This window comes from Pipra filicauda, unplaced genomic scaffold, assembly GCF_003945595.2.
Source record: "Pipra filicauda isolate LSUMZ 115617 unplaced genomic scaffold, ASM394559v2 scaffold314_size1190085_pilon, whole genome shotgun sequence".
Classification (NCBI taxonomy): domain Eukaryota; kingdom Metazoa; phylum Chordata; class Aves; order Passeriformes; family Pipridae; genus Pipra; species Pipra filicauda.
In genome coordinates this window covers 1,014,770-1,036,365 of record NW_024104437.1, presented here as the reverse complement: position 1 = coordinate 1,036,365, position 21,596 = coordinate 1,014,770, and the positions used below count along the sequence as shown (strand labels likewise).

The 21,596-nt window shown below is 35.5% G+C and overlaps 1 protein-coding gene across 1 annotated transcript in view; it reads left to right on the top strand.

The window, feature by feature from the left end:
• PTPN12 (protein tyrosine phosphatase non-receptor type 12) overlaps positions 1-21,596 on the top strand; it is a 70,136-nt gene that overhangs the window by 28,874 nt on the left and 19,666 nt on the right. The window contains exons 2-11 of the mRNA XM_027730018.2: positions 3,018-3,126; positions 6,729-6,805; positions 7,836-7,931; positions 8,958-8,996; positions 9,743-9,814; positions 12,192-12,251; positions 13,920-14,062; positions 15,540-15,606; positions 16,190-16,267; positions 16,358-16,456. Coding sequence (XP_027585819.2) covers positions 3,018-3,126; positions 6,729-6,805; positions 7,836-7,931; positions 8,958-8,996; positions 9,743-9,814; positions 12,192-12,251; positions 13,920-14,062; positions 15,540-15,606; positions 16,190-16,267; positions 16,358-16,456 — 840 coding nt within the window. The remainder of the gene's footprint in view (positions 1-3,017; positions 3,127-6,728; positions 6,806-7,835; positions 7,932-8,957; positions 8,997-9,742; positions 9,815-12,191; positions 12,252-13,919; positions 14,063-15,539; positions 15,607-16,189; positions 16,268-16,357; positions 16,457-21,596) is intronic.

Below are 21,596 nucleotides of genomic sequence, written 5' to 3'. Positions count from 1 at the left end.
CACCAGGCGGGACCTCTGTCCCTGCTGTTGGTGTCTGAGTATCTTCTTGGAAGCGTTTTGGCACTTTACTGACTTAACCCAAATGAGTGCTGCTTTGTACTGTAGACAGTTGTTTATTAAAAATTAGCGTGAAACTGGACTGTGACGGATCTTGCTGGCTGTCTTGCCATCAGCTTACAACAGTCTGAACAAAATTCTTTCCTCTTCTGCCCTGTCATTACCCCCTTTCTGCTATTGAGTACATTCTCCTCCTTCTGGTCACTCTGGGCTGTAACCTAGGAAGCACTGGATCTTGTGCATCCCCCAGCAGGCTGTGAGCACACTGCAATAGCTTTCTACAGGAATTTTCTATTGTGTGTAGGGCGGAATCCTCTGCTGAGTCTGGCACTTTTCCATTCCTGTGATAGTTTGTTCAAAGTTCAATTTTAAAACTTCTTCCTTTACTCCTTAGTCAATTCTTCTTCTTCCAAAGCACAAAGTAGATATTATTCTATGTAGGGGGTACTACTATAAACTGTAAAGAGTGCTCCTTACTCTTTTTGATTGCTCTCAGGACTGTACTTACATATCTTCTATTACCCATGTCACAAAACAGCTGGCAAACATGCATTAAAAACGTGGGTCCTGAAGTATTTTAGGAACAGATGTGTGTTAAAATCAATCTGTATTTCATTTTGAGCCTTTGCCTTTGCCTATGCTAATCCTCCTTTCTGGTCTGTTTAGCAGGTTGTAGAGTAGGGGAGGGTAGATCATGCAGGGGAGAAGGCAGTGCTGAACTCTCATAGCATCTCTTTCTAGAAAATGAGAGTCAATACTAGTCACTCAAGCCTTTTTGGCTTACAGCAGGTTCAAGTTGTACCTGTGAAAGTATTTTTTTTGCATGCCTTTAAAATGGGCTAAAGCAAAAAGGATCATCTTACTCATGTGCTTATTGTTACCTAACCTGACTTCCTCAAGCTTGTTCCTTCTCATGCAAAATAACTTTTGCTTCTAGTCGTGGTTTGTTGAGGTAGTTTTTCTTTAAACTTCTTTCTTACTTTTTTCTAAGCAGAGTCATGACATTTGTCCCATAAAAATAAGTAAGATGGAGGAAAAAACCCTCTCTAAAACTCACAACCACGTTGAGATGTGGAACAATACACAAAATCATATTGGTGACTGTGTGTGGAAAGTATCATTGTTGCTCTTTGCTTCCCCCCCCCCTTAATTGGAGGCTTATAGCCTATCTCAGCCTCACAGTTCATAGCAGATATAGCTGAATTATGTGTATTAATTTCGCTATTTATAGACTCCTGGTTGCTTTCAGTCTAAGCACAAGTGGCATTTTTCATTTTGACACAGGAAAGGTCAGCGTTACATTGGACAGTGTCTTCTGTGTGCAGTGGTATTCTTCATGCTGAGTTACAAACCAGGTTTCTCTGCCTGTTGTGTTCACAGGTTGTGCTGTGAATTTGTTTTTAGTGTTGCAAAGATGAGTGTAGTTTGCATGGAGCCTTCCAGTAACTGTTTATGTGCCTTGTTAAGAATTGCATCTTCCTGTTCCTCACTGTAGCAACGTTTTCAGATAATATATTTAGCACTTTGGTCACTGTGTGGTCAGAGACCTACTGCCCTATCTCCAGATATTTACTGGTTTTACTTCACTGACTAATATTGCAAGTTTTTTAATGCTAATTCTGTTACTCTTTTTAGTGTTCAGGGATATAATCTGAGAAAAAATTTGAAAACTGTTACTACTTCATGTACCTTTTTTTTTTTTATCTTAATTTACCTTGCCATTTGTCTTGGCTCTGTAAATGCCACTTTTCTGGTTTATTAGACACGTATTTTTCAACTAAATTAGTGCCAAGTTTTATCCACATTTGCATAGATAATTTGATTTTTTTTTTTACTATATCCAGATAAATTTCATGAAAATGTTTTTCTATATGCAAGAGAAATGCTAAATTTTATGTTATTTTTTCTTTTTCTCTTTTGCTTGATGGATTATTGGGGGACTTGAGTTGCCAAATTGGTGTTTTTTTTTTAATTGAAGTGTGCAGTGAGTGTCCCAAGTGTTTTAATAGTTTTAGAAGAATTCAAGAAGAAAACTGGCTTTCCAAGCAGATGATCTTATTTACAATGCCCTTCTGCCTGTATGTTTTTGCATAGTCAGTGACAAACAAGATTTACATTTTTAACTAGCAAAAAACTTCCCCCTTCCCCAAAAGAATACAAGTCATGGATGTTTTGAGTCTTCAAGATGATAACGATGCATTGAATATAGAGGGAGGGAATCATGAACAACCTCTATTTTTCTACTTGTGCGGAATACCATTCACTGGAGATGCTAAACTTGTTTGAAGCTGTGTTCAGTCTTCCTCTTGATAGTCTTACACACCACCACCATGTCAGTGTCGATAGAATGGCTGGTTTTGCAACCACTAGAGTTAAGTTTCTGAGTTCTTTAGTGTACCTTTTTAAATCTGGATGTCTGCACAATCTGAAGTAACAAGCACTGCTGACTATTCTTGTATTTTTTATTTTCCAAAGCGAACTTACAGTCTTCTCTTCCTCCTCAGTTTTCAGGTTGCACAGGCCTAATTTGTTTGGGATGATAAAAGCTGTATTGCTCTTGTTATTTCCCAGGTTTCTGAAAGGCAGGGTCTTTATTATCGGAGGTTTTGACTCTCTCAAATTTCTAGGATTTGAAATAGATGGAGGGGAAAAAAAATACATACTGTTGTGAGTACAGCAGACCTCCTGTCACTCATCTTAATTGCAAGTACCTTGTACCTGAGAGACAAGTATAGTGGCTTTTCCAAAGTTCCATGTCTCATGATGTATAGAGCTAGTTTCAGCTTGGTTATAAACTGCTGATGTGCTAAAAGTACTGGATAATTAGATTTTTAAACTTCATCACAGTGAATATTGTAAAAGAAGAGAAGAGGGTTTTTTTTCCTGAGTGACCTTCTTCATCAATGAAACTAATACCTTGTGATGTTTGTTGAGACTTTAAAATGAATCTTTTATTTCAGAGATTAAGAAGATTATCAACAAAATACAGAACAGAGAAGATCTACCCAACAGCCACCGGAGAAAAAGAAGAAAATGTTAAAAAGAATAGATACAAGGATATATTGCCATGTAAGTCTGATTTACATGTTAATAGAAGACAAAGGAAAGTGCTTGTTATTCTTCATGTATTTTGAATTTTACTATTTAGTTACTACTGAAAGGCAAAATTGGAGATAATTTACTGAAAGATAACCTTCTTAAAATTTGTATTTTTAACTCGGAAGGCAAAGTGAATGAACATTTTTATATTTTGAGAGAGGTATCACCTGAAGATAAAAGTGCTGGTTCTGAAGCCATATCAAGCCAGCACTTTCATTTCAGCTCAGAATAGTTGAGAACTTTGCAAGGTGCTTAAATGTATTTTTTCCTTAGAAGCACATTATTCATGGTACAAAACAAACTGCATGAACTCCAGATGAAATTTTACAGAGCCTTAAAACTCTGTAAGTTTGAAGTAAAGTAGATCTTTTTTTGGTTGTTTGTATCCTACAAATGGTGTTGAAGAACTTTCAATGCTGGATTAACTTAGTTTCTATTTTGCTAGAGCCTAAATAAAATTCTGTTAATGTGTAGGCATAGAAAAGTCATAGAAAGCAGTCAGAACAGAATTTAAATTTTAAAACCACCAATGTGTGGATATAACAGATCAGTGATCTGAAATGACAAGATTGTCTGTTGCAAGCTCACTTTGTGTAGCTCATGAGGCCGTGCATTTCCGAAGCTCTTACCATGCCCTTTGATATGAACAGCTGACAGTGAGTTTAAAGGCTTCTACGCTTCCCAGGTCAGCAACAGGTATATTTTGCTCTGCTCAGCTTTCTCTGAATTGTTAGGAGGTTTACAACTAGTTTGCAGTAGAAAATGGTTTTAAGCATCATTAGCTTTCACTTTCAAAATGTGTTCTAGTAATAAACTCCAGTGAATTATTGTGTTTAAGGTTGTTGTATACCTGTGTGCTGGGTTTTTCTAGTGCTGAAATTTTTACTGTTTATTAGTGCTTGGAGCAACAATTCAAGCAGTAAACTTTAGCCTAAAGCCAAGGCCCTAGATTGTTTAGCAAGGTGGGCATGGTGCTTGCTGCTGCGCTGAGAAGGAAATACGGATGTGTTTAGATTTCACTGGGGGATGTACATATAACATAGATCACATCTTGAAGAGTAGTGTGTCACTGAGCTGAACTGCAGCAAAATAATTAAATATCATTGATGTTTTTGTCTTTGTTTCGGGTTTTTTTTAGTTGGGAGGAAGTGTTTAATAGATGGAGTGAAAAGAGAGAGGAAGTGGTTATTGTCATCTTATTAGCAGTGGTTATACTCTTTCTTCTGTCCTGGCATTTTGGTAGATCATGAACAAAACAGCAAAATCATGGTAGCACCCAGGCTGTTGGGGAGACAGTAGCACTACAGTAGTGAATGGCTGCAACTAGAGCAGTAGATCTGCATATCTTTCATCTGCATGAAAATAAAACCTGAGTCATTGGGATCGCAGCTCACAGTGGGGAAATGAATGAACCTCAAAGCTGACATGGAGGAAAATTGAAGGCATATTTTCAGTTCTCACTCATACAGTGAGAATGTCTTCAAACATCCAAGGTTTTCGGCAATAAATTGATGGGAGACCAGCTTGACAGAAATGAGAAGAACCAGGAGAAAGGTGATGATACTTTACCTATCTCTCGTAAATCCAGGAAAGAATGTACATTTGTAACTTAATCAGAGATTAGGGCTATGTTTGTCAGAAATTGCTACTGCTACCAGAGTGATTGGTTCTAACTCAACACTGGCTTCAGAGTAAAAGATGCATGTTTCTGTTACAGTTTACTAAACCATCTTAAATGATAGTTAAATGAAACATGGTGTTCACTGGTCACCTGAAGAACCAATTAGTCATCAGGAACTGAACCTTTAAGTTACATGACAGTATCCAAGCACTTAATCTTCTGAAGCTGAAACCTGCAATGGATTTTTTCTTGGAGAATTCTGTTCCAGACCTAAAACTCTGTAGCAGCTGAGCTGTGGAACATAAAGACAGGCTGGAAATGTTGACATTTGAAAACTGCTTTAGAGTTTTGGATCTACTGGGCTGGGAAGATAGGATCCCTCATTAGCCTGCTACTTTAATTAGTCTGTTCTGCCACTTAAAAGCAGCTTTTAGTATAAAGCTTGTGACAGTACTGCACGCTTAGAGAGTGTTCTTGCTTTAACCTTCTATGTATCAGAGTGTAATACAGTTAATGGGTTTTAGATTTCTCTAGACCTTTATGTGAGTGTGTTGTCTTTAGAATCTGTGATCTAAAAGTCTTGTGCTTTTTTAGGAAGCCTTTCATTGTAACACAGATATTTTTTTGCATGTTATAAGAAGTCTGGCAGAAAAATTTCACCATCTTGCAAGTTTTTTGAAAGACCTTTTTATATAGAAGTTACTCTTAGCATGTAGTTCTTGTGGCCATGATTCATTGTTTTATTATCAGTGGTGTTTTGACAAAACAAAACCCCCAACTTAACCATATTTGCTTTTTTGAAATGTATTTGTTCTTTGTTTCTTTTTCTTGAATTTAGGTCTAATCAAATGCTTAGCAGCTGTTCTGTGGTTGAGGAGTTGACCCTGGGAGCAGAAAGTAGCCTAAATTGCTTGAGCAGATGCTGTTTCTGCAGATACTTCTGTTCCCCCATTTGAAGATAATTTTTTCTTATCTGGATTTATGACTAAAGGAGCCTCTATTGTAGAGATAGGGTGAATGATTTTTGTGTCATAGCTAGGAAGTATTGTTGTCAACAAGAGCTGGAAGGACTGGTGAACCTGCCAACCACCTACCCCTTTTTAGTAACAATCAAGTATTAAAGATGCAGGGTTTTTTTTTCAATGCCAAAAAGAATACCAAAATGTTTAGTTTATTCTATCAACAAGTAATAAGGCTATTTTTAAGACTGCTGAGGATTTTGATCTCCAAAGAGCTGCTATTTTGATAAGCAGCTTTCTCTGAGTCAGTCAATAATGTTTGAGGCAGAAACTTGACATGTCAAAACCCCTTAAATGAAAGAATCATTTAAGGAATCATTTTAAATGAAGGAATCATTTTAAAAGAAGGAATCACTTTAAATGAAGGAATCATTTAAACTACTTTCTAGTTCAGAAGTGCCCCAGCAAAGTGCCCAGCCCAGTGTTTGGTGGATAGAGGTCAGTCTGTGCCTGAGCAATAAATCCCAGTCAAGTTTCATGTTGTAATACCTGACAAAGTACTCCTTGGCAGAGACTTTAAGACCTGCCAGCTGCATTAACTGCACTGGCATTTTATTCTTTCTGCTTTCCATAAGTGTGCCTTTAATTCTGACCGTCATAATCTGTGGTAATGTTGTGTAGCAAGAATTAACTACAATTTTCATAGCTTCTGATTAACTGATTTTTGACTCTTTGTAATGATGCATTCTTGGAATTCCAGGAGATGGTACCCTGTGAACTTGAGCATCAGAAGCACCACATAGCAGTAGGAGCTGCTCTGCTTATCTCTACCTGAGTTGATTTATTCATAAATTAAATGAACTGACTTGCTTATGTGACTAACCTTTGGGAAATGTTCTTTAATGTACTGTATATATATTGTATTTACTGTTACATACTCATTTACCTGTGTTGTAATTCTTGTTTAAAAAAAACCATTATTTTCCTTTTAGTTGATCATAGCCGAGTTAAACTGACCTTAAAAACTCCCCCACAAGATTCAGACTACATCAATGCAAACTTCATTAAGGTATGTATTACTGATTTAACAGTTCTTGAATTCTTTTTTGGCTTTTATTTTGTGTCAGTACAGTTTTAATATTAGAGTATAAAATGAGAATTTAAAGCTGTGAGGGAAGATATTCTTTTATTATGACTTGAATAAATTTGCAAACATGATGCCATTTCTAACACAATTTTTAAAGCTTTGATATTACTCTTAAGTGAAAATATAAAATACTTTATTTTAAAGTGGCAGGCAAGCAAATTGGAAATTTATACCATAGGAAAATTGAGATGCAGTTGTTGTGTTCAGATGCAGTTGTTAGTGATAAAAATACCCCATTTTAAGACTGTTTTTAGGGACTATAAATGAGGTGTTTGACAAAATGTGTATATTAATACACACTTCTTGCTGTTCATGGCAAAAGTGTGCCAATGGAATTATGACTAACATTCTAAAAGAGAAGCCAGAATTTGACTAAAAGCCAGTTTTGTTTTCAAAGTATTTATGTCTTGAGCTGTCTCTGTACTTTATTCTGATGTTTTTACCCAGCATTTATTATTCAGAAACAGGTGTTCCTGTAATTCTCCCTGCTTGAATATTTAGCTTGAAAGGCTGAATATTAATTTCTTCAAGATTTATATTAAACAAATTTCAAAACTTTGTATTTTTTAAATGTATTAGTGGGAGCAGGGAACTTAAGTTTGTTCAACAGGATGCTTTTTAGCAGAAAGATTTTCAAATTTTCATTACTGAATGTTTGAAGAAAAAAAATGAGGACTTATAGGGAATCTTCAGAATCTGAACAGAACATACAGAAACTTGTTTTCTGCGACAGACTTTGGCAGTGCTGTAGCTGTTGTAATCTTGGGCCCCCTTGAGATGACCAGCAAAATTCCCACTAATGTAATTGGGGCTCATGTTTGATATTCACCCTTCCTGCTGTATATCAAAAAAAGGATATTCTAATTTTACGTTATTATAATGGAAAGCCTCTTTCATTCAGTGCAGATAAATTTTCTTTATAAACATTAATGGTTCCTTTGTGCAATCCCAGGGAGTCCATGGGCCAAAAGCATACGTTGCTACGCAGGGACCCTTAGCCAATACAGTCATAGACTTCTGGAGGATGATATGGGAATACAATGTGGCTGTAAGTACCTACTGAAAAACTGGGTGTTACCTTATAGCATAGCAATTGTCTATTTTTTGCCCAAGTTGACTTTCATTACCAAAAAATATTGACAGTGATCTTGTTCATTTACTTCCCAAATCTTGTTTTTTTTATTTTAAATAGCATTCTATATGTAATTAATATTATTTATTCAATTTAACAATGTAAATTCAAAGTAATAATTTTATTGAATGAATGTTAAATTCTTCATGTTTATGAATAGGTTCTTGCTTGGTTACATCTGTCCCATGGGAGACCTTACAACTCTGACTTTATGTGGACTGACAAAATCAAATACAGAAGCAGCATGTGAAGCAAAATACCCCACTTACTTTTCTATTTATGCTAGTTTGGGATTACTTACTGATTTGTATATTCTACAACTATTTATTTACAAACAGCTATTTTCAGGAATACTGTTAAAATTGCATATGTTCAACAAATTATTTCTGAAAATATTTTTTTGTTTTATCAAGCACCTAAATCATGGCTTACTGTAACAAATAGCTTACCTGTTGGTGCATTTTTATTGTACTATTCACAGTAATGTATCAAAAATAGCTTCACTTAAGAATTTTAATTCTTGGTCCTTTTTTGGGTGCTTTTTTGGGGGGTTTGCTCCTATTTTATGCCATCTGTATCACTTTAAGCAAATATAGCTATGTTTCTTCCAGTTGGCAAATGATTCTATATTTTTATGATTAAGTTTAGAGTTTACATTCAGGCTGAATAAATAAAATTTGTACAGGATTACAGTGAATTTGAATTAAGTAGCCTTAATATGTTGTATTAGTGATGTAGATTTTGCGAAGGATGAAACTTTGTTACTTTTTTAGAAGTAACAGAGCATGCCTATGCAGGTAGGAAAAGAGTATTAATTAGTCTCTTCTGTAGTAGCTAATTAAGGAGTTTCAGTATCTTCCTGATAGAAGCAAGTAGGGAAGTGTTGGTTGAAGTTACTTGATCTAAAACCAGCTGACTTGGAACATCTTTTTTTCTTTTCAGATAATTGTAATGGCCTGTCGAGAGTTTGAAATGGGAAGGGTATGTATCCTAACTGCAAAACTGAATGAATTGTGCTTGTGTGGGGCAATACTGGTGAAGCTTCATATGCCAAATCCGTAACTGTAATAATATTAATATGTTAGATGGAATGAGAATGCCTATCCTTACATTTCTATCCATAGGAAACAGTTAATGAGTCTGCATTTCTTTGCTCCATTTGTAGTGTTACTTTATTATTTAGGTGTCATCTCAGTGAAATATATGTTTGTACACAAAACTGTACCAATGGTTTGTTTCTGGTCATGTCACTATGGAAAAAACGTGTCTTGCTCTTTGTGGGATGTGGGCCAACTATCAAAATCCTGAGTCCTTCTGAATTTCCTGTCAATTGATACAGCTGCAAAAACAACTTTTTTTAAATCTCTCTGCTTTACTCTTATGACCTTAGAAGGAAAAAAAAAAACGGTCCAGAATTGTGAATTCCCAGCTTTCAGAAAAAAACTAAGCTTTCATTGCTCCCCTCTGTTTGATGCAAGCTTGTGCGTGTGTGTAGGCAGACGTGAAGTTCACGTCCTAATTTACATAGTGTCTTTTGGCTGTACTTACTGGTCATCTGGGGTCTTGGTTTTGTTTTCCTTTTGTTATCCAAAAGAAATGTTATTTTACTATCTTAAAAGAAGTCCAGAATAAGGCATTCGGGGTTATCATTTTGTCTGCTCTGCTTATGTTAATCATCATCCTTCAGTGCTACGCATGAATTAAATCAGAATTCTTTGCTTTAACAGAAAAAATGTGAGCGTTACTGGCCTCTGTATGGAGAAGCAGCTGTAACTTTTGGACCATTTCGTGTTTCTTGTGTAAGTATGAAGCTTTGTAAATTAATTTTGTAAGGATTTAGTGCTTTTGTACCTTAAAATAAATGTTCAACAAATGGTTTATATTATAAAAGAAGTGCTTTTCTGATCATTCAGTACTAAATTTTACACAAGGATTCTCAAAGGAATGTGCACAATTAAGCTGTGTGGGTTTTTTTGAACCCCCCACGATTGTTTTGTTTCCTTTTTTTAAAGTAGGGGACCTGTGTGCCTTGGTCTTATATCGTTGTAGTTATTACTTCTTCAGCTTTACATGATGTAGTCTTGAATATCTGTACCATACTCAAGAAATCAAATACTCGTGCAGTTGTTTTGTCTGTGATGACTTGCACGTTCTGAAGGTGCATGAGAAATTGTTGCTTTTAAAATCAAAACAAAAATGAGTAGTGGGTCACCATGAGGTCTCAGTCTTTTCCTGAAGGATTCCTAAGGGATAACTGTGAGAGTAAGAGAAGCCATGATGCAATTGCCATTTACAAAAGGAAATAGCAGAAACTGACTCCATTAATTGTGAGGTTCTCAGGGTATGGGTGAGAATATGGCATGTGGGACCATAGCCACCAAAATCAAAATGATCAGCATTCCTTAGGTGTGGGATAGTATCCAATTTACCTTTTTCCACACCTGTTTATGTATCTTTATTCCTTCCTGCTTTAAATGTGTTTCTGGCCTATTTGTCCAACTTGTAGCTCTTAGGGCTGTGATCACATTCCAGGTGAAACCAAGGTCCATCCAGCCCATCTCTTGTGTTCAATGACAGCCTAATGACCTAAGGGAAGAGAACAGAGAAACCATGTATAGGATGATCCTTCTCCTTGTACTTGTCAGGTTCTAGCAATGGACAAACAGACTTCCTTAGTTGAGTGTGTCTCTGGATTGTCCATACTTTTATAGATCAGGCAGTGCATGATTAATTTGATAAATTTTTTGTTTGAGTTTTGCTTTTTATCACCTGCTGTTTCTGACGTTGGCCTCATGTTGTTGGAAGAAAACACTTCCCCGTGTCTTTATTTTTAATCTTGCCACAGAGTAGTTTAATCAATGTCTACCTTGTGCTGTTAGTTACTGTTAGGGTGGGAATGAAACATGGCACTGAAGTGATGAGCATGGCTCTCCTTAGTGTGACTGATCTTACTGGGAACTTTTTACACTGGAGTTCATCATTGGCCTTAGCTGTTCATAGTCTAAAAGAGTGGAATTGATCCCTTCCAGATTGATCTCAAAACTGTTTTTTACTTCTCCTTAAATAAATTACGTGGGTTTGGACAGAAATTGCTGCTGTTTTCCAGCTGAAGTGTTTTAAGGTGTTCAGAGAGAGCTAACATGCCAGTTTATTGAGCTGTTAATACTACTTTGAAATAGTCTACCAAGAATTAAGTACACTTCAAGTTCATCTTGTCAGGAAATATATATACTTGCAAATTTTAGTCTGTAAAAGGTCTGAGTAGCCTTTTCCTACCTTAAATTGATTTAAATTTGGCTGGTTTTTTCGCTGTACCTAGTGGTTTTGGAGAAAAGTGTTTGTGTGTATGGTGTAGTTGATTTCTTGGCCACAGCTGAGAATGTATTACCTGTAGGTCCACAAGTGTCCCTGGGCTCTGTTGCTATGCACCATCTCCTTTAAACCCACAAGGTGTTGCAATTGTTCATGGGAAATGGTAAATTCCCAGTAGGAGACAGAGATACATTAAAGCATATATGCAATCTCCTAAATTCTCTGTGGGTAGCTGTAATGCTAAGCTTTTCAAGGCATCTTCAAATTCTGATGTTACTGATATTTTAAGTACAATAATATTGTTTGATGTCTGCAGTATAAACTTTCCTTAGTATTCCAAAGGCAGATTTGAAAATTCTGTGAGCCTAGAAGCCAGGCTTTTTAGACCACAACCAAGATAATTAATGATTCATTCAGATGCACCCTTAACTGAAAATAATGAAAAGGGAAAAAAATTAAAGAAGATAACACAGGATAGTGATAAGAAGCTGAAGTTTACACAGCAAAAGTGTTATAGAGAGATGGCTGTGGAAGGCAATCTCTAAATTAAAAGTATAGAGAAATAAACCAAAAGAGATACTTAGAAATATTCTTACAAGATTTATTGATGATTTCAGGAGCAGACTAGACATTCATTTCAAAACTCACATTTTTACGTAAAAGGAACTTCTTTCACACATGTTATGTAGCAAACTTAGTTGCTGGTATGTTAATGTTTTTATTGGCCCTCTTGAGGAAATCATAGATACAAAACCAGTAAATTGAAAAAGGGCATCTGAGTTTAAAGTTGGAGATTTTAGTTATATCCTGTATGCTGCATATTGATTCCCCTCCCCCAATTCATTACTGTTTTCTTGTGTTTAGGAAGCTGAGCAAGCAAGAACAGATTACTTCATTAGAACATTATTACTTGAATTTCAAAATGTAAGTACATGGTCACTTCTGGTCTGACCTTCAATGATTGCTCAAAGGTCTCTAAAAAGATACAATGGTGGAAACTCATAAAAATATCTTCACTTCTTTACATGCTGACTCTGCATGTGTATAAATCATAAAGTTTAGAAGTGATGTTGTAAGCTTAGTATATAAGGGAAGAGTAGTGAAACTCTTTGTCTTTTATGTATGTTCTTGTTTATCCTAAGGTGTCTTATGCTATTGAAGACCATATGGTAACAACTAAAAAGTTTCTGCCACCCTAAGAGAATTTCACTGTTTAATCCAATTGAAAATATGATGACAAACTCAGTCAAACTTGTAAAAAAAATCCTGTTTCTTCTAGTTTGCGCCTTTTGGGGTAAAGTCTGTGTGCTTGTTGGAATTTGCCCTACACTTTGATTTATTGTCAAGAGGAAATCAGTTTGACTGAAGCTTGATTATATTCAAGAAAGAACTTTGGTGTTTTAGCTTAAAAGTGGCAGTAAAAAAAGGACTAAGAAGATTCTTTTTAATTTTCAATTTTCATATAAAAAACAAATTCAGATATGTTTTTTCTGATAGTTCTGCTAATGTGAAAAATCACTGGTCTTTTTAAAAGTAATTAAATGAAATTTCTTGATGGACCTTAATAGGCAGCTGTAATTCTTCCTTTTTTCTGATGACCTTGGTTTTACATAATCATCTGGATTTTAAAATGTGGGTTTTCTTAGGCTGCATTGTCTCTGGTTTTTACTATCTATGGCATTTCCACAGGTCTGGCAAAAGTCAAGCATCAAAAATAGATAACTTTCCATGCTCAAGAGGCTGCTATGTTGCTTCTTAAATAACTAAATAGAAGGTAGCTTAGGTCTTGAAACTTGTAGCCTGTAACACTGATCAGAAAATTCATACCCTCCAGTACATTACTTTGAAGGGTGTACTGCAATCCAGAGGTGTGACCACAGCGTGGAAAGGTGCAGTAGAACTGACTACCAGTTCTACTGGTAGCTGTGGATATCATTATCATTGGATAATGATGAGGAAGAGGATTTTCAGGGATTCAAGTAGCTGAGTAACTAGGCTGTTCTAAAGCCTGCTTCCTACCCTGTCTTTAGTACTATTGTAGCTCATGTTACTAGAACAAAAGTGTACCTATTGTTGTTGCATGATCCATACTTAAATACAGTCTTAATTATTTCTCTCATTTTCTTAATTTCTCTCTGAGTGTGAGCACGTGCACACACACTGTATTTTGTAATATGACAAAACAACACCTCCCTCCCCCCTGCCTTTTCTTTCCCAATGTAAGTTACTAAAGTACAGTTAGAAAAAGAAATTTTCATGTGGTCTTTCCCTTTCTTTCTCCCTTTGCAAGTTTATGACTGCAAAGACGTAGAATCTTTTAACGTGGTCCAGTTTTGTGGGTCCTTTATCCCATGTAATAGAGGGGCTTCTCTGAACTGTCCCATAGTTCATTTTCTTATGCATTAGCAGCCCTCAAAATACTACTTCAGAATTCCTCTTTTGTTTTTCAAAGTAATATAAACTGTAAGTATTTTTAATACAGTAAATGACTTTGCTTGTCCACAGAATAAGTGAAGGTTCATAGAACTACTTCTTTCATGCACTCTCAAATGTATGTTGTCATTAATGCCTTTCTCCCTGCCTCTCCCTTAGGAGACTCGTAGTGTCTACCAATTTCATTATGTTAACTGGCCTGACCATGATGTCCCTTCGTCTTTTGATTCTATTCTGGACATGATCAGCTTGATGAGAGAATACCAGGAACATGAAGATGTACCAATTTGCATACACTGCAGGTATTAAATATATTTATTTTTCAAATTTATGTACGTCTTTGTTTTTTGAAGTCTAGGCTTTTGGTATGAGATGCATTAGTTTGGTTCTAAATCAGAATTTATTTGTTTACTTCAGTTTAAAAAAATTCCTTGACTCAAAACTTAATTCAAAATCATACAGCCTTCATTTTCTTAAAGCTGATGCCACAGTGAGATTTTGCTTCTATTTCAGTTTAAGACAGAATATCAATCAGAAAGAATGAGCCTTTGAAAGGGAAACCATTTTGTGGTTCTTAAGACACGTAAATCCTCATGAGGACAAAATAGACCTTGAAGATGATTGCAAATCAGTTATGGAAGTGAAAGCTCCATTCGCAATAGGAGAGACTACAGAGCAGGTGCATCACTAAGAACTCTGTCTTTTAATATGACAAAAAACATCTTTAATGGGCAGACTGTAGTTTCCAGTTGGGAAGTCTTTGCTTCTAAGCAACTATTTCATCCTTGACCTGAAATTTGGCAGACAGAAGGACTTGAAACTGAACTACTGTGAAGATACTTTGGTGAATTCACAGTTTCTGATAATTTATCTGGAAAATTTTTGCCTATGATACTTGATGCTTTTTAAAGCAACAAAAGTTCATGTATTATGTCAGGAAAATAATGAATTCAGATTTGTAAGCCAGGAAATGTCAGTTGTTGGGGCTTATAAACTCTTTAGAGTTTAGTTATTCTCCTAAAATGCATAGAAGTGTACTGACTTTAGCTGCATTCTTTTTTAACTTGTCACTCTTAAGTAATTGAGATCTAAACCCATAAAAAATTTACTTAGCACTGAAATCTATTTCACTTTGTCCTGTTTCTCTTGAATGTCAGTATAGTTGTAAATGTTGGCTCTTTACAACAGTGTAATTATAATGTAGTAGATATGCATGAGTAATAACTTCATGTGTAAAATGGGGGAATTCATGCTATTAGGAAAAATAAATGTGATAGTTGATTGCCATTTTTATAACTTTGATATTTATGTTTTTTAGTTAAAAAGCAGAAAATATAGATGTAATACTAAATCAGAAAAATGCAAGAAGTCTTTAAATATATTCTGTTCTGCCATTTAACATGTCTGTCATTAAACTTGGGCAAGATCCCTACCGTTGAAGCTAACTACCGTGGTATTACTGTGGTAACTGGTAATAGTGTGATGAAAGAGAGAGCAATAAAATTGTCAGCACTGAAGCATCTTTTGTGAGCGCTCTTCCAAATGGTTATGAAAAACTTGCATTAAAAACTTCAATGCTCCATTTTGCATTTTGCGCTGCTGATTTTTTTGTTTGTTTGTTTTTAAGACACACCATAGTGTCAGGTTGAGTGAGCTTAAAATGATAGTTGAGGGATTTGGATAATTTTTTTTTTAGTGTGGACTCTGGAAATATAAAGCTTAGAGTGTGTTTTTAACAAACTAAAATAATTTCTAACACATAACTGTTTATGTTCATAGTGCAGGGTGTGGAAGAACGGGAGCCATCTGTGCCATAGATTATACATGGAATTTACTTAAAGCTGGGGTAAGGAATCTTAAAAGTTTTGTGGCATTCTGTAATTGCATAACTGTGATTGATTGAGCTTCCAAGTGTTCTAAAATAGTGAAATGTTTATGACATTCTGGAACTCCCTTGACAGGTTGGATGTTTAGTTTCATTGCATTCATGCTTTAGTATGAACTTACTTTCCTTTAACAGTGAGTTTTTATCTAAAAAGGTCACTAAAATTCCAATTTTTAAAAAATATATTTCAATATGAAGTGATTTTTCAAATTCAACTTTCTTAGTCTCTCTGATTATGTTGCAGCTCCTGAAGACTGATATTTCAAATATGAAGGGATAACTTCATTCTGGGATTTTTAGATAATGAAGCATCATATTAATGACTTTGAATGTCTCATTTTGAAAATACTTGAAATGCTCTCCTCTGGTCTAAATCAAATGTCAATTTGGAGTTGCTTTTAAAAAAAAATTAGGGTTGCAGTGTGGAGAGAATAGATTAGCTTTAACTACGAAATTAGACTTGGTTTTGGATGTCTAACAGCTTTTGTATTGTTTTTCTGGCAATCAGCTATGTTAATCTAATTGACTTGCTTCTGTATTTCAGAAAATACCTGAAGAATTCAATGTATTTAATTTAATACAGGAAATGAGGACACAAAGGCATTCTGCAGTGCAGACAAAGGTATAGTTTGTTTTAAAATGAATGTGATAATATATCATTATTCTTTGTTAAGGTCTTTTGCACTAATTTTTTTCTGGTAATCTATTGTAGGAGCAGTATGAACTTGTCCATCGAGCCATAGCACAACTATTTGAAAAGCAACTGCAAAAATATGAAAGTTGTGCAGACTGGAAGATTGCAGATGGAGTGGTATGTGTCTTTCCCATATGAATTTCAATCAGCTGTAGCTGTTACCTTCTGATCAAGATTTTCCTGTGAAGTCTAGTTCTTAAAGATAAGTGTTCAGTGGTGTTAAGGCACATAGAGAACTTGTTTGAACTGCAAATGGTTTTTGCTGAGCAGGGACAGCTGGTCTATACTCAATTTACACTGAGGACTTGGTTGTAAAAGTTGAGTCAGGTTATTATAGGAACACTTACAATACACACCAAATGCATTTGCAGTGGGGGAAGAAATGGAAAGAATTATAGTCCTGATGAAATGGAGGACTCTTAACTCAATATTGAATTGTGAAATGTGCCCTTACCTTGGTGAGGTGACAGTAGTTGTCAGCTGATCTGTTGCTTGAATTGTCAGTGTTTAACCCAATTCTGATATATTGACAGCAAATGAAATTTTGTGGAAAGGCTGACCTTCTGCAAATTGCTTTTTAAACAGTGTGCTGAAGAGCAAGTGAAAAGTAAAACTCCAGCCTACATATACATATATTTGTATACAAATATATGTACCCATATGTTTGCATACAAATAAAAATAAATTAACACACACAGTGTGTATATCGGTGAATTCTGTCTGATCTATGTTTAGGTTAAACTCCCTAAAGGGGAAAACCTTTACTGAAGTTTTTTCTTCCTTCCCCCCAGTGTGGTGTTGGGCCCAATTTTAAAGCAGGAAATAGGTGTTAATCGGATTCTTCACCTGAGACTTGGGTATTGAATGACATTGCTTCTACCTTGACTTGGCCCAACAGTCTTGACAGAGTTGAGCAGGAATAGCAGTGAATGATCTTACTGAGTTCTGATGTCGTGTTGAAGTACTGTTTGCAGTATTGGGGGAAAGAAAAAATGAGTTTAAAATGCCTTTTTCAGGAAGCTTCGTGCTCTATCCTTTTAATAAAGGAGAAAAGAAGTGGAAAAAATAGTGTTTTTCATTGGTAATCACAGTATTTGAGGATTTTTCTGTCTTTCTGTACTTTAGCTTTAAATTTCACGTCCCCTTTAGTTTTTTTCCCTATTTTATGTTTAGGTATGTCTTCTTGTCGTCTACTGGGCACTATATGAAAAGTGGCTTTTTTGAATCAATATGTTCTTTCTCTCCCACAGTCCAGAACTCTGTATCATCCTTCATCCCTGACTGTGTTTTGTGTATTCAGTGATTCTATCTGTCCCTTCAGTACCTAATTGTTGTAGGTTCCTCAGGTCTCTGAAGGGAGTATGAGTAGTAACTTCAGGACCCTGTGAAATATCTGGAAGCAATTTTAAATCTGCTTTTATTAACAAGCATTGCTTTAGTTTTAGGGGTTTAGCTGTTCTATACTGTGCTTTCTAGGAAGTCTGTAATGTTTTTCATTCTTGGAAAAAAGGCATACATCCTTCTCTTAACCCCTAAGAATTTATATCAGTTAATGCAACACTTCTGGAATCTTAAGTCATGACGAGAAGCCTGTGGACTAAATGAAATATCGATAGGGCATGCTGCTTTTATTAGTTACAAGTTTGATTAAGCTGATATATGAATTTTTTTTCCTGAGGAATGAGTATGACAGGGTTTGGAATGTGCAGATTTATTAGCTTTGTACATAAGGGATTTCTAGTTACTTGAGTTTTGGTCATAAAATAATAGGTAGATCAGTCTACTGTATCTTCTGGTTATTTGACTTTCTTTTGACCTGTGTCTGTGCTCTTATATAGAATCACAAAAGGTCTTTCATTTGCCTATTACTATATTACTTATTTATGTATTCCAGAACATGAGTAAGGCAGTGGCACAACAAACTGATACTGTTTCTGTAACAAAGGCAAGTGCTTTCTGTAGCAGAGCTTGAGAGATTTGCTGGCTGAGTAATAAAACAAGAGCAAATAGATGATGGGTGGGTAATGTACATGGAAGTGAGACAGGGAGAAATACTAACTCTGAATGGCAGTGATGGAGTTCGAGTTCTGAGTTTTCTTGGATATAATCTTGGTTTGTAATCAGTAAGTTGAAAAGGAAATAGAGTTTTAGCAATTATTTGGAAACTAATAAGAGCAGGGAACGTAATGTCATTGTGTGGGTACCTTGCAACTGGAATACTGTCTGCGGGTCAAGTCTGCTTATCTCAAAAGTATATTACAGAATTCAAACATTAAAAACCTGGACAAACATCAAAGGTTGTTCTTTGGATGGAGCTTTGAGTATTTCTGCAGAAAGCTTGATGGGAAAAAGGTCTCATAGGTAAAAATTTTTTGTATCTAAAAATTTGGTACTTTAATTTGCTATTGTCCATTTGTTAGGAAATTTGCCTTCAGGGAATTAACTGGTTTAGGAAAGTCTTTTACCTCACATATGCCATTTAATGTTTTCTTGGTAGCTTTAACCTGATTCTTAAAACTCTGAGACTTACTTGAGACAGTGTTTTTGCTATTCTGAAAAAACTCCCTTTTTTTCTCCGAGGGTGTTGTGTAGTATCTGTTGTATATAATGTCTGATTTTCCCTGCAAATTTTTTAGTTTGCTTTCTCTTAAAAACCAAACAAGCGTTCTGGTATGTATCTTAGTTTAAAAGCTGATTCCGATGCAGGAATTTTTCAAATAACTTTATTAAATACAATGTAATATTCTAAGGTTCCTTCACAGATCTTACTCTGCCTGCAGATGGTACAGTAACTGTGGAATCTTGAACATGTGAAGGATTTTAATTATGTCCAGTGGAAACAATTCCAAATAAAATAACGTGCTTACTTTGGATATATTACTGTTAGTTAAATAGGAGATACTACGGGGCTGAAGAGGAAGTGTTTCATTTATTCTATTTTGATAATACTCTGAAGAGCTGGAGTGCTCTGTAGGGTTTGGTTTCATGGTTTTGTTGTCCAATTGCTGTTCTCATTTCAAGCAGTGTTTGGAATGAATTGAGTTACCGAGGCCTTTGTAAGCAGGGCTTGCCAGTAACATCACAGTGAAAAGTTAATCTGATTGGCAGCAAGCACAGTATTCATAGGGAAGTAGCTCAGACACAATCCTGAATGTGTGTTCCTGTGAACTTGCCAGCTTTGCCCTGCTGGAAACAATAACGTAAAAAGTCAACAACAAGACATGCAGTGTTTGAAAAGAGACTTACAGGGTTAGAACTTCTGTTAGGATTTGATAGAAAGATTCGAAACCATGTAGAGAATGCATATATGATATACTATAGTAGTTGTATACTCTTACCATAGAGTTATACATATTGTAATGTATAGAACTACAAATGTACTTAAAATAATACTAAGTATGGAAATTAAATGAAATGAGAAAAGACCTGCTCAGATACCAGTACTTTCAACAGTCCCCCCAGTAGTCAAATTTCAGAGTAAAAAATTGCTACTCAGAAGCAATTTTTCTCTGATAAGAAAATAATTCAGATGCTAAATTTGATAATTAAAACTATCCACACCCCGCCCCCCCCCCCCCCCCCTTAGTAGTACTCTTAAATTTCCAAAAAATTTAATTGGAACAGTCTTGGACTCAGCCCCTTTCACACTGAAATTTTTGATCATATTGTCATGTATTTGAAGTCAATAACTGTGCTTTTTGCCATCATTGGTTTTGTTAGTACTGCTGTGAAAATATAACACTTGGTGTTGTGTTTGGAAACTTTGAAACATATGTGAGCTGATTAGTCTTGATCATCTGATAAGATATCAGTCAGATTTGTGTCAGTAAAATATCTTATGAGTTTTTTGAGAAGCTTCTTCATGATCTGAAGCGAGCCATAGCTATCTTGGAAAGTCTGAATTAGATGGAATTCCATCAAGTTGGATGTTCTGATTGGATGTAGGAAAAGGAAAATTGATTAAAAAACAAACAACCAAGTTCACTATCACTTCAAAAATACTTATTAAATTTTTTCTCTTGACAGTAACAAGCATGTTACAGTACTGCAAGTCCTTGTTTTACCCTTATCCACAAGTAGAACCTTGTGTTAATAAGCACTTTCTCCAAAATCTGGCATTGCTGATACTCTCCAGTGTCTCTTGCATTTCTTGCTGTAAAAGAGACAGAGTTCTGTTGCTGTGGTTGATTGCACTTTTAGAAGTCATGGAGGAATCAGCTGCTATAAGAACAATGTTGACATTTGAAACATTAGTGGTTTAGAAACTGTAAGTCAAAAGACCTTGCTGTTCATATTCTCTTTGCTGTTTTGAAGCTTGCAAAGATACTTTTTCCATCATAGCATTCTAAAAAATCATATATGTCTTCAGTGACATTTATCTTGTTGCTTGTGCTTAGAATGTTTTATTTAATCTGAGTCACTTGAGTGCATCGTTTCAGTCTGAAATATTTCTCATTTTATCTACTGATTCTAAGTGATTCCCATGATGCTTTATTATAAGAGCAAAAGGAATGCCTCAATTCCTTTTAAGGGATTACTTCTGGAGGAGTCTTTGCAGTAAATTTGCCAGTATTTTATCAGTACAGAAAGCTTCTGAATGACATTAAATATTTCCACTGTGAGTTCCAAAAAAAAAAATTATACGTTGCAATTCCTGGGCAAAAGGTTTGCATTGTAGGCAGTGTGTGTGAAATCTCAGTCTAAGACTGTGGTCCTCTATTTGCTTGAAGTTAGTGACAACTGTCTTTGGTTATTCAGCCATAGGGAGATAGACCCACCCTTGGGAGATGATAACAGTTTAGGTCACTTCAGCAAATTGAATTCAGACACTGCATCTGCCATGAGAATTCCTTGTTTCTCTGCATTACTACAGGAACATGAGTTGCTCTGTTAATGTAGTCTTTCATATGTAGTTATGCACACATTTCTATATATGTGTGATTTAATAGAATACCTATAAATTCTTAACTCTGAACATTGATCTCAGTAGCTGCTCCCTCAGCGAGGACGTTGAAACTCTTGCACTGTTGAGTATTTGATGCATATACGCACAAAGGTTGGGGAAAGATCTTTTTCTTTTGTTTACCCATCTATTGTTGATGCTTCTGTTGCAGTGAGAAGTCTGCCAGGGTAGGATAAGTATCTTCTGTAAGAAAGCAGAGTGCTGCACTGAGCACTTATTTCACTGAATTGCACATTTGTTAATCCATTTTTAAAAAAATTATATGTGAACTATGTATGTTGTCCTGGTTTGTCT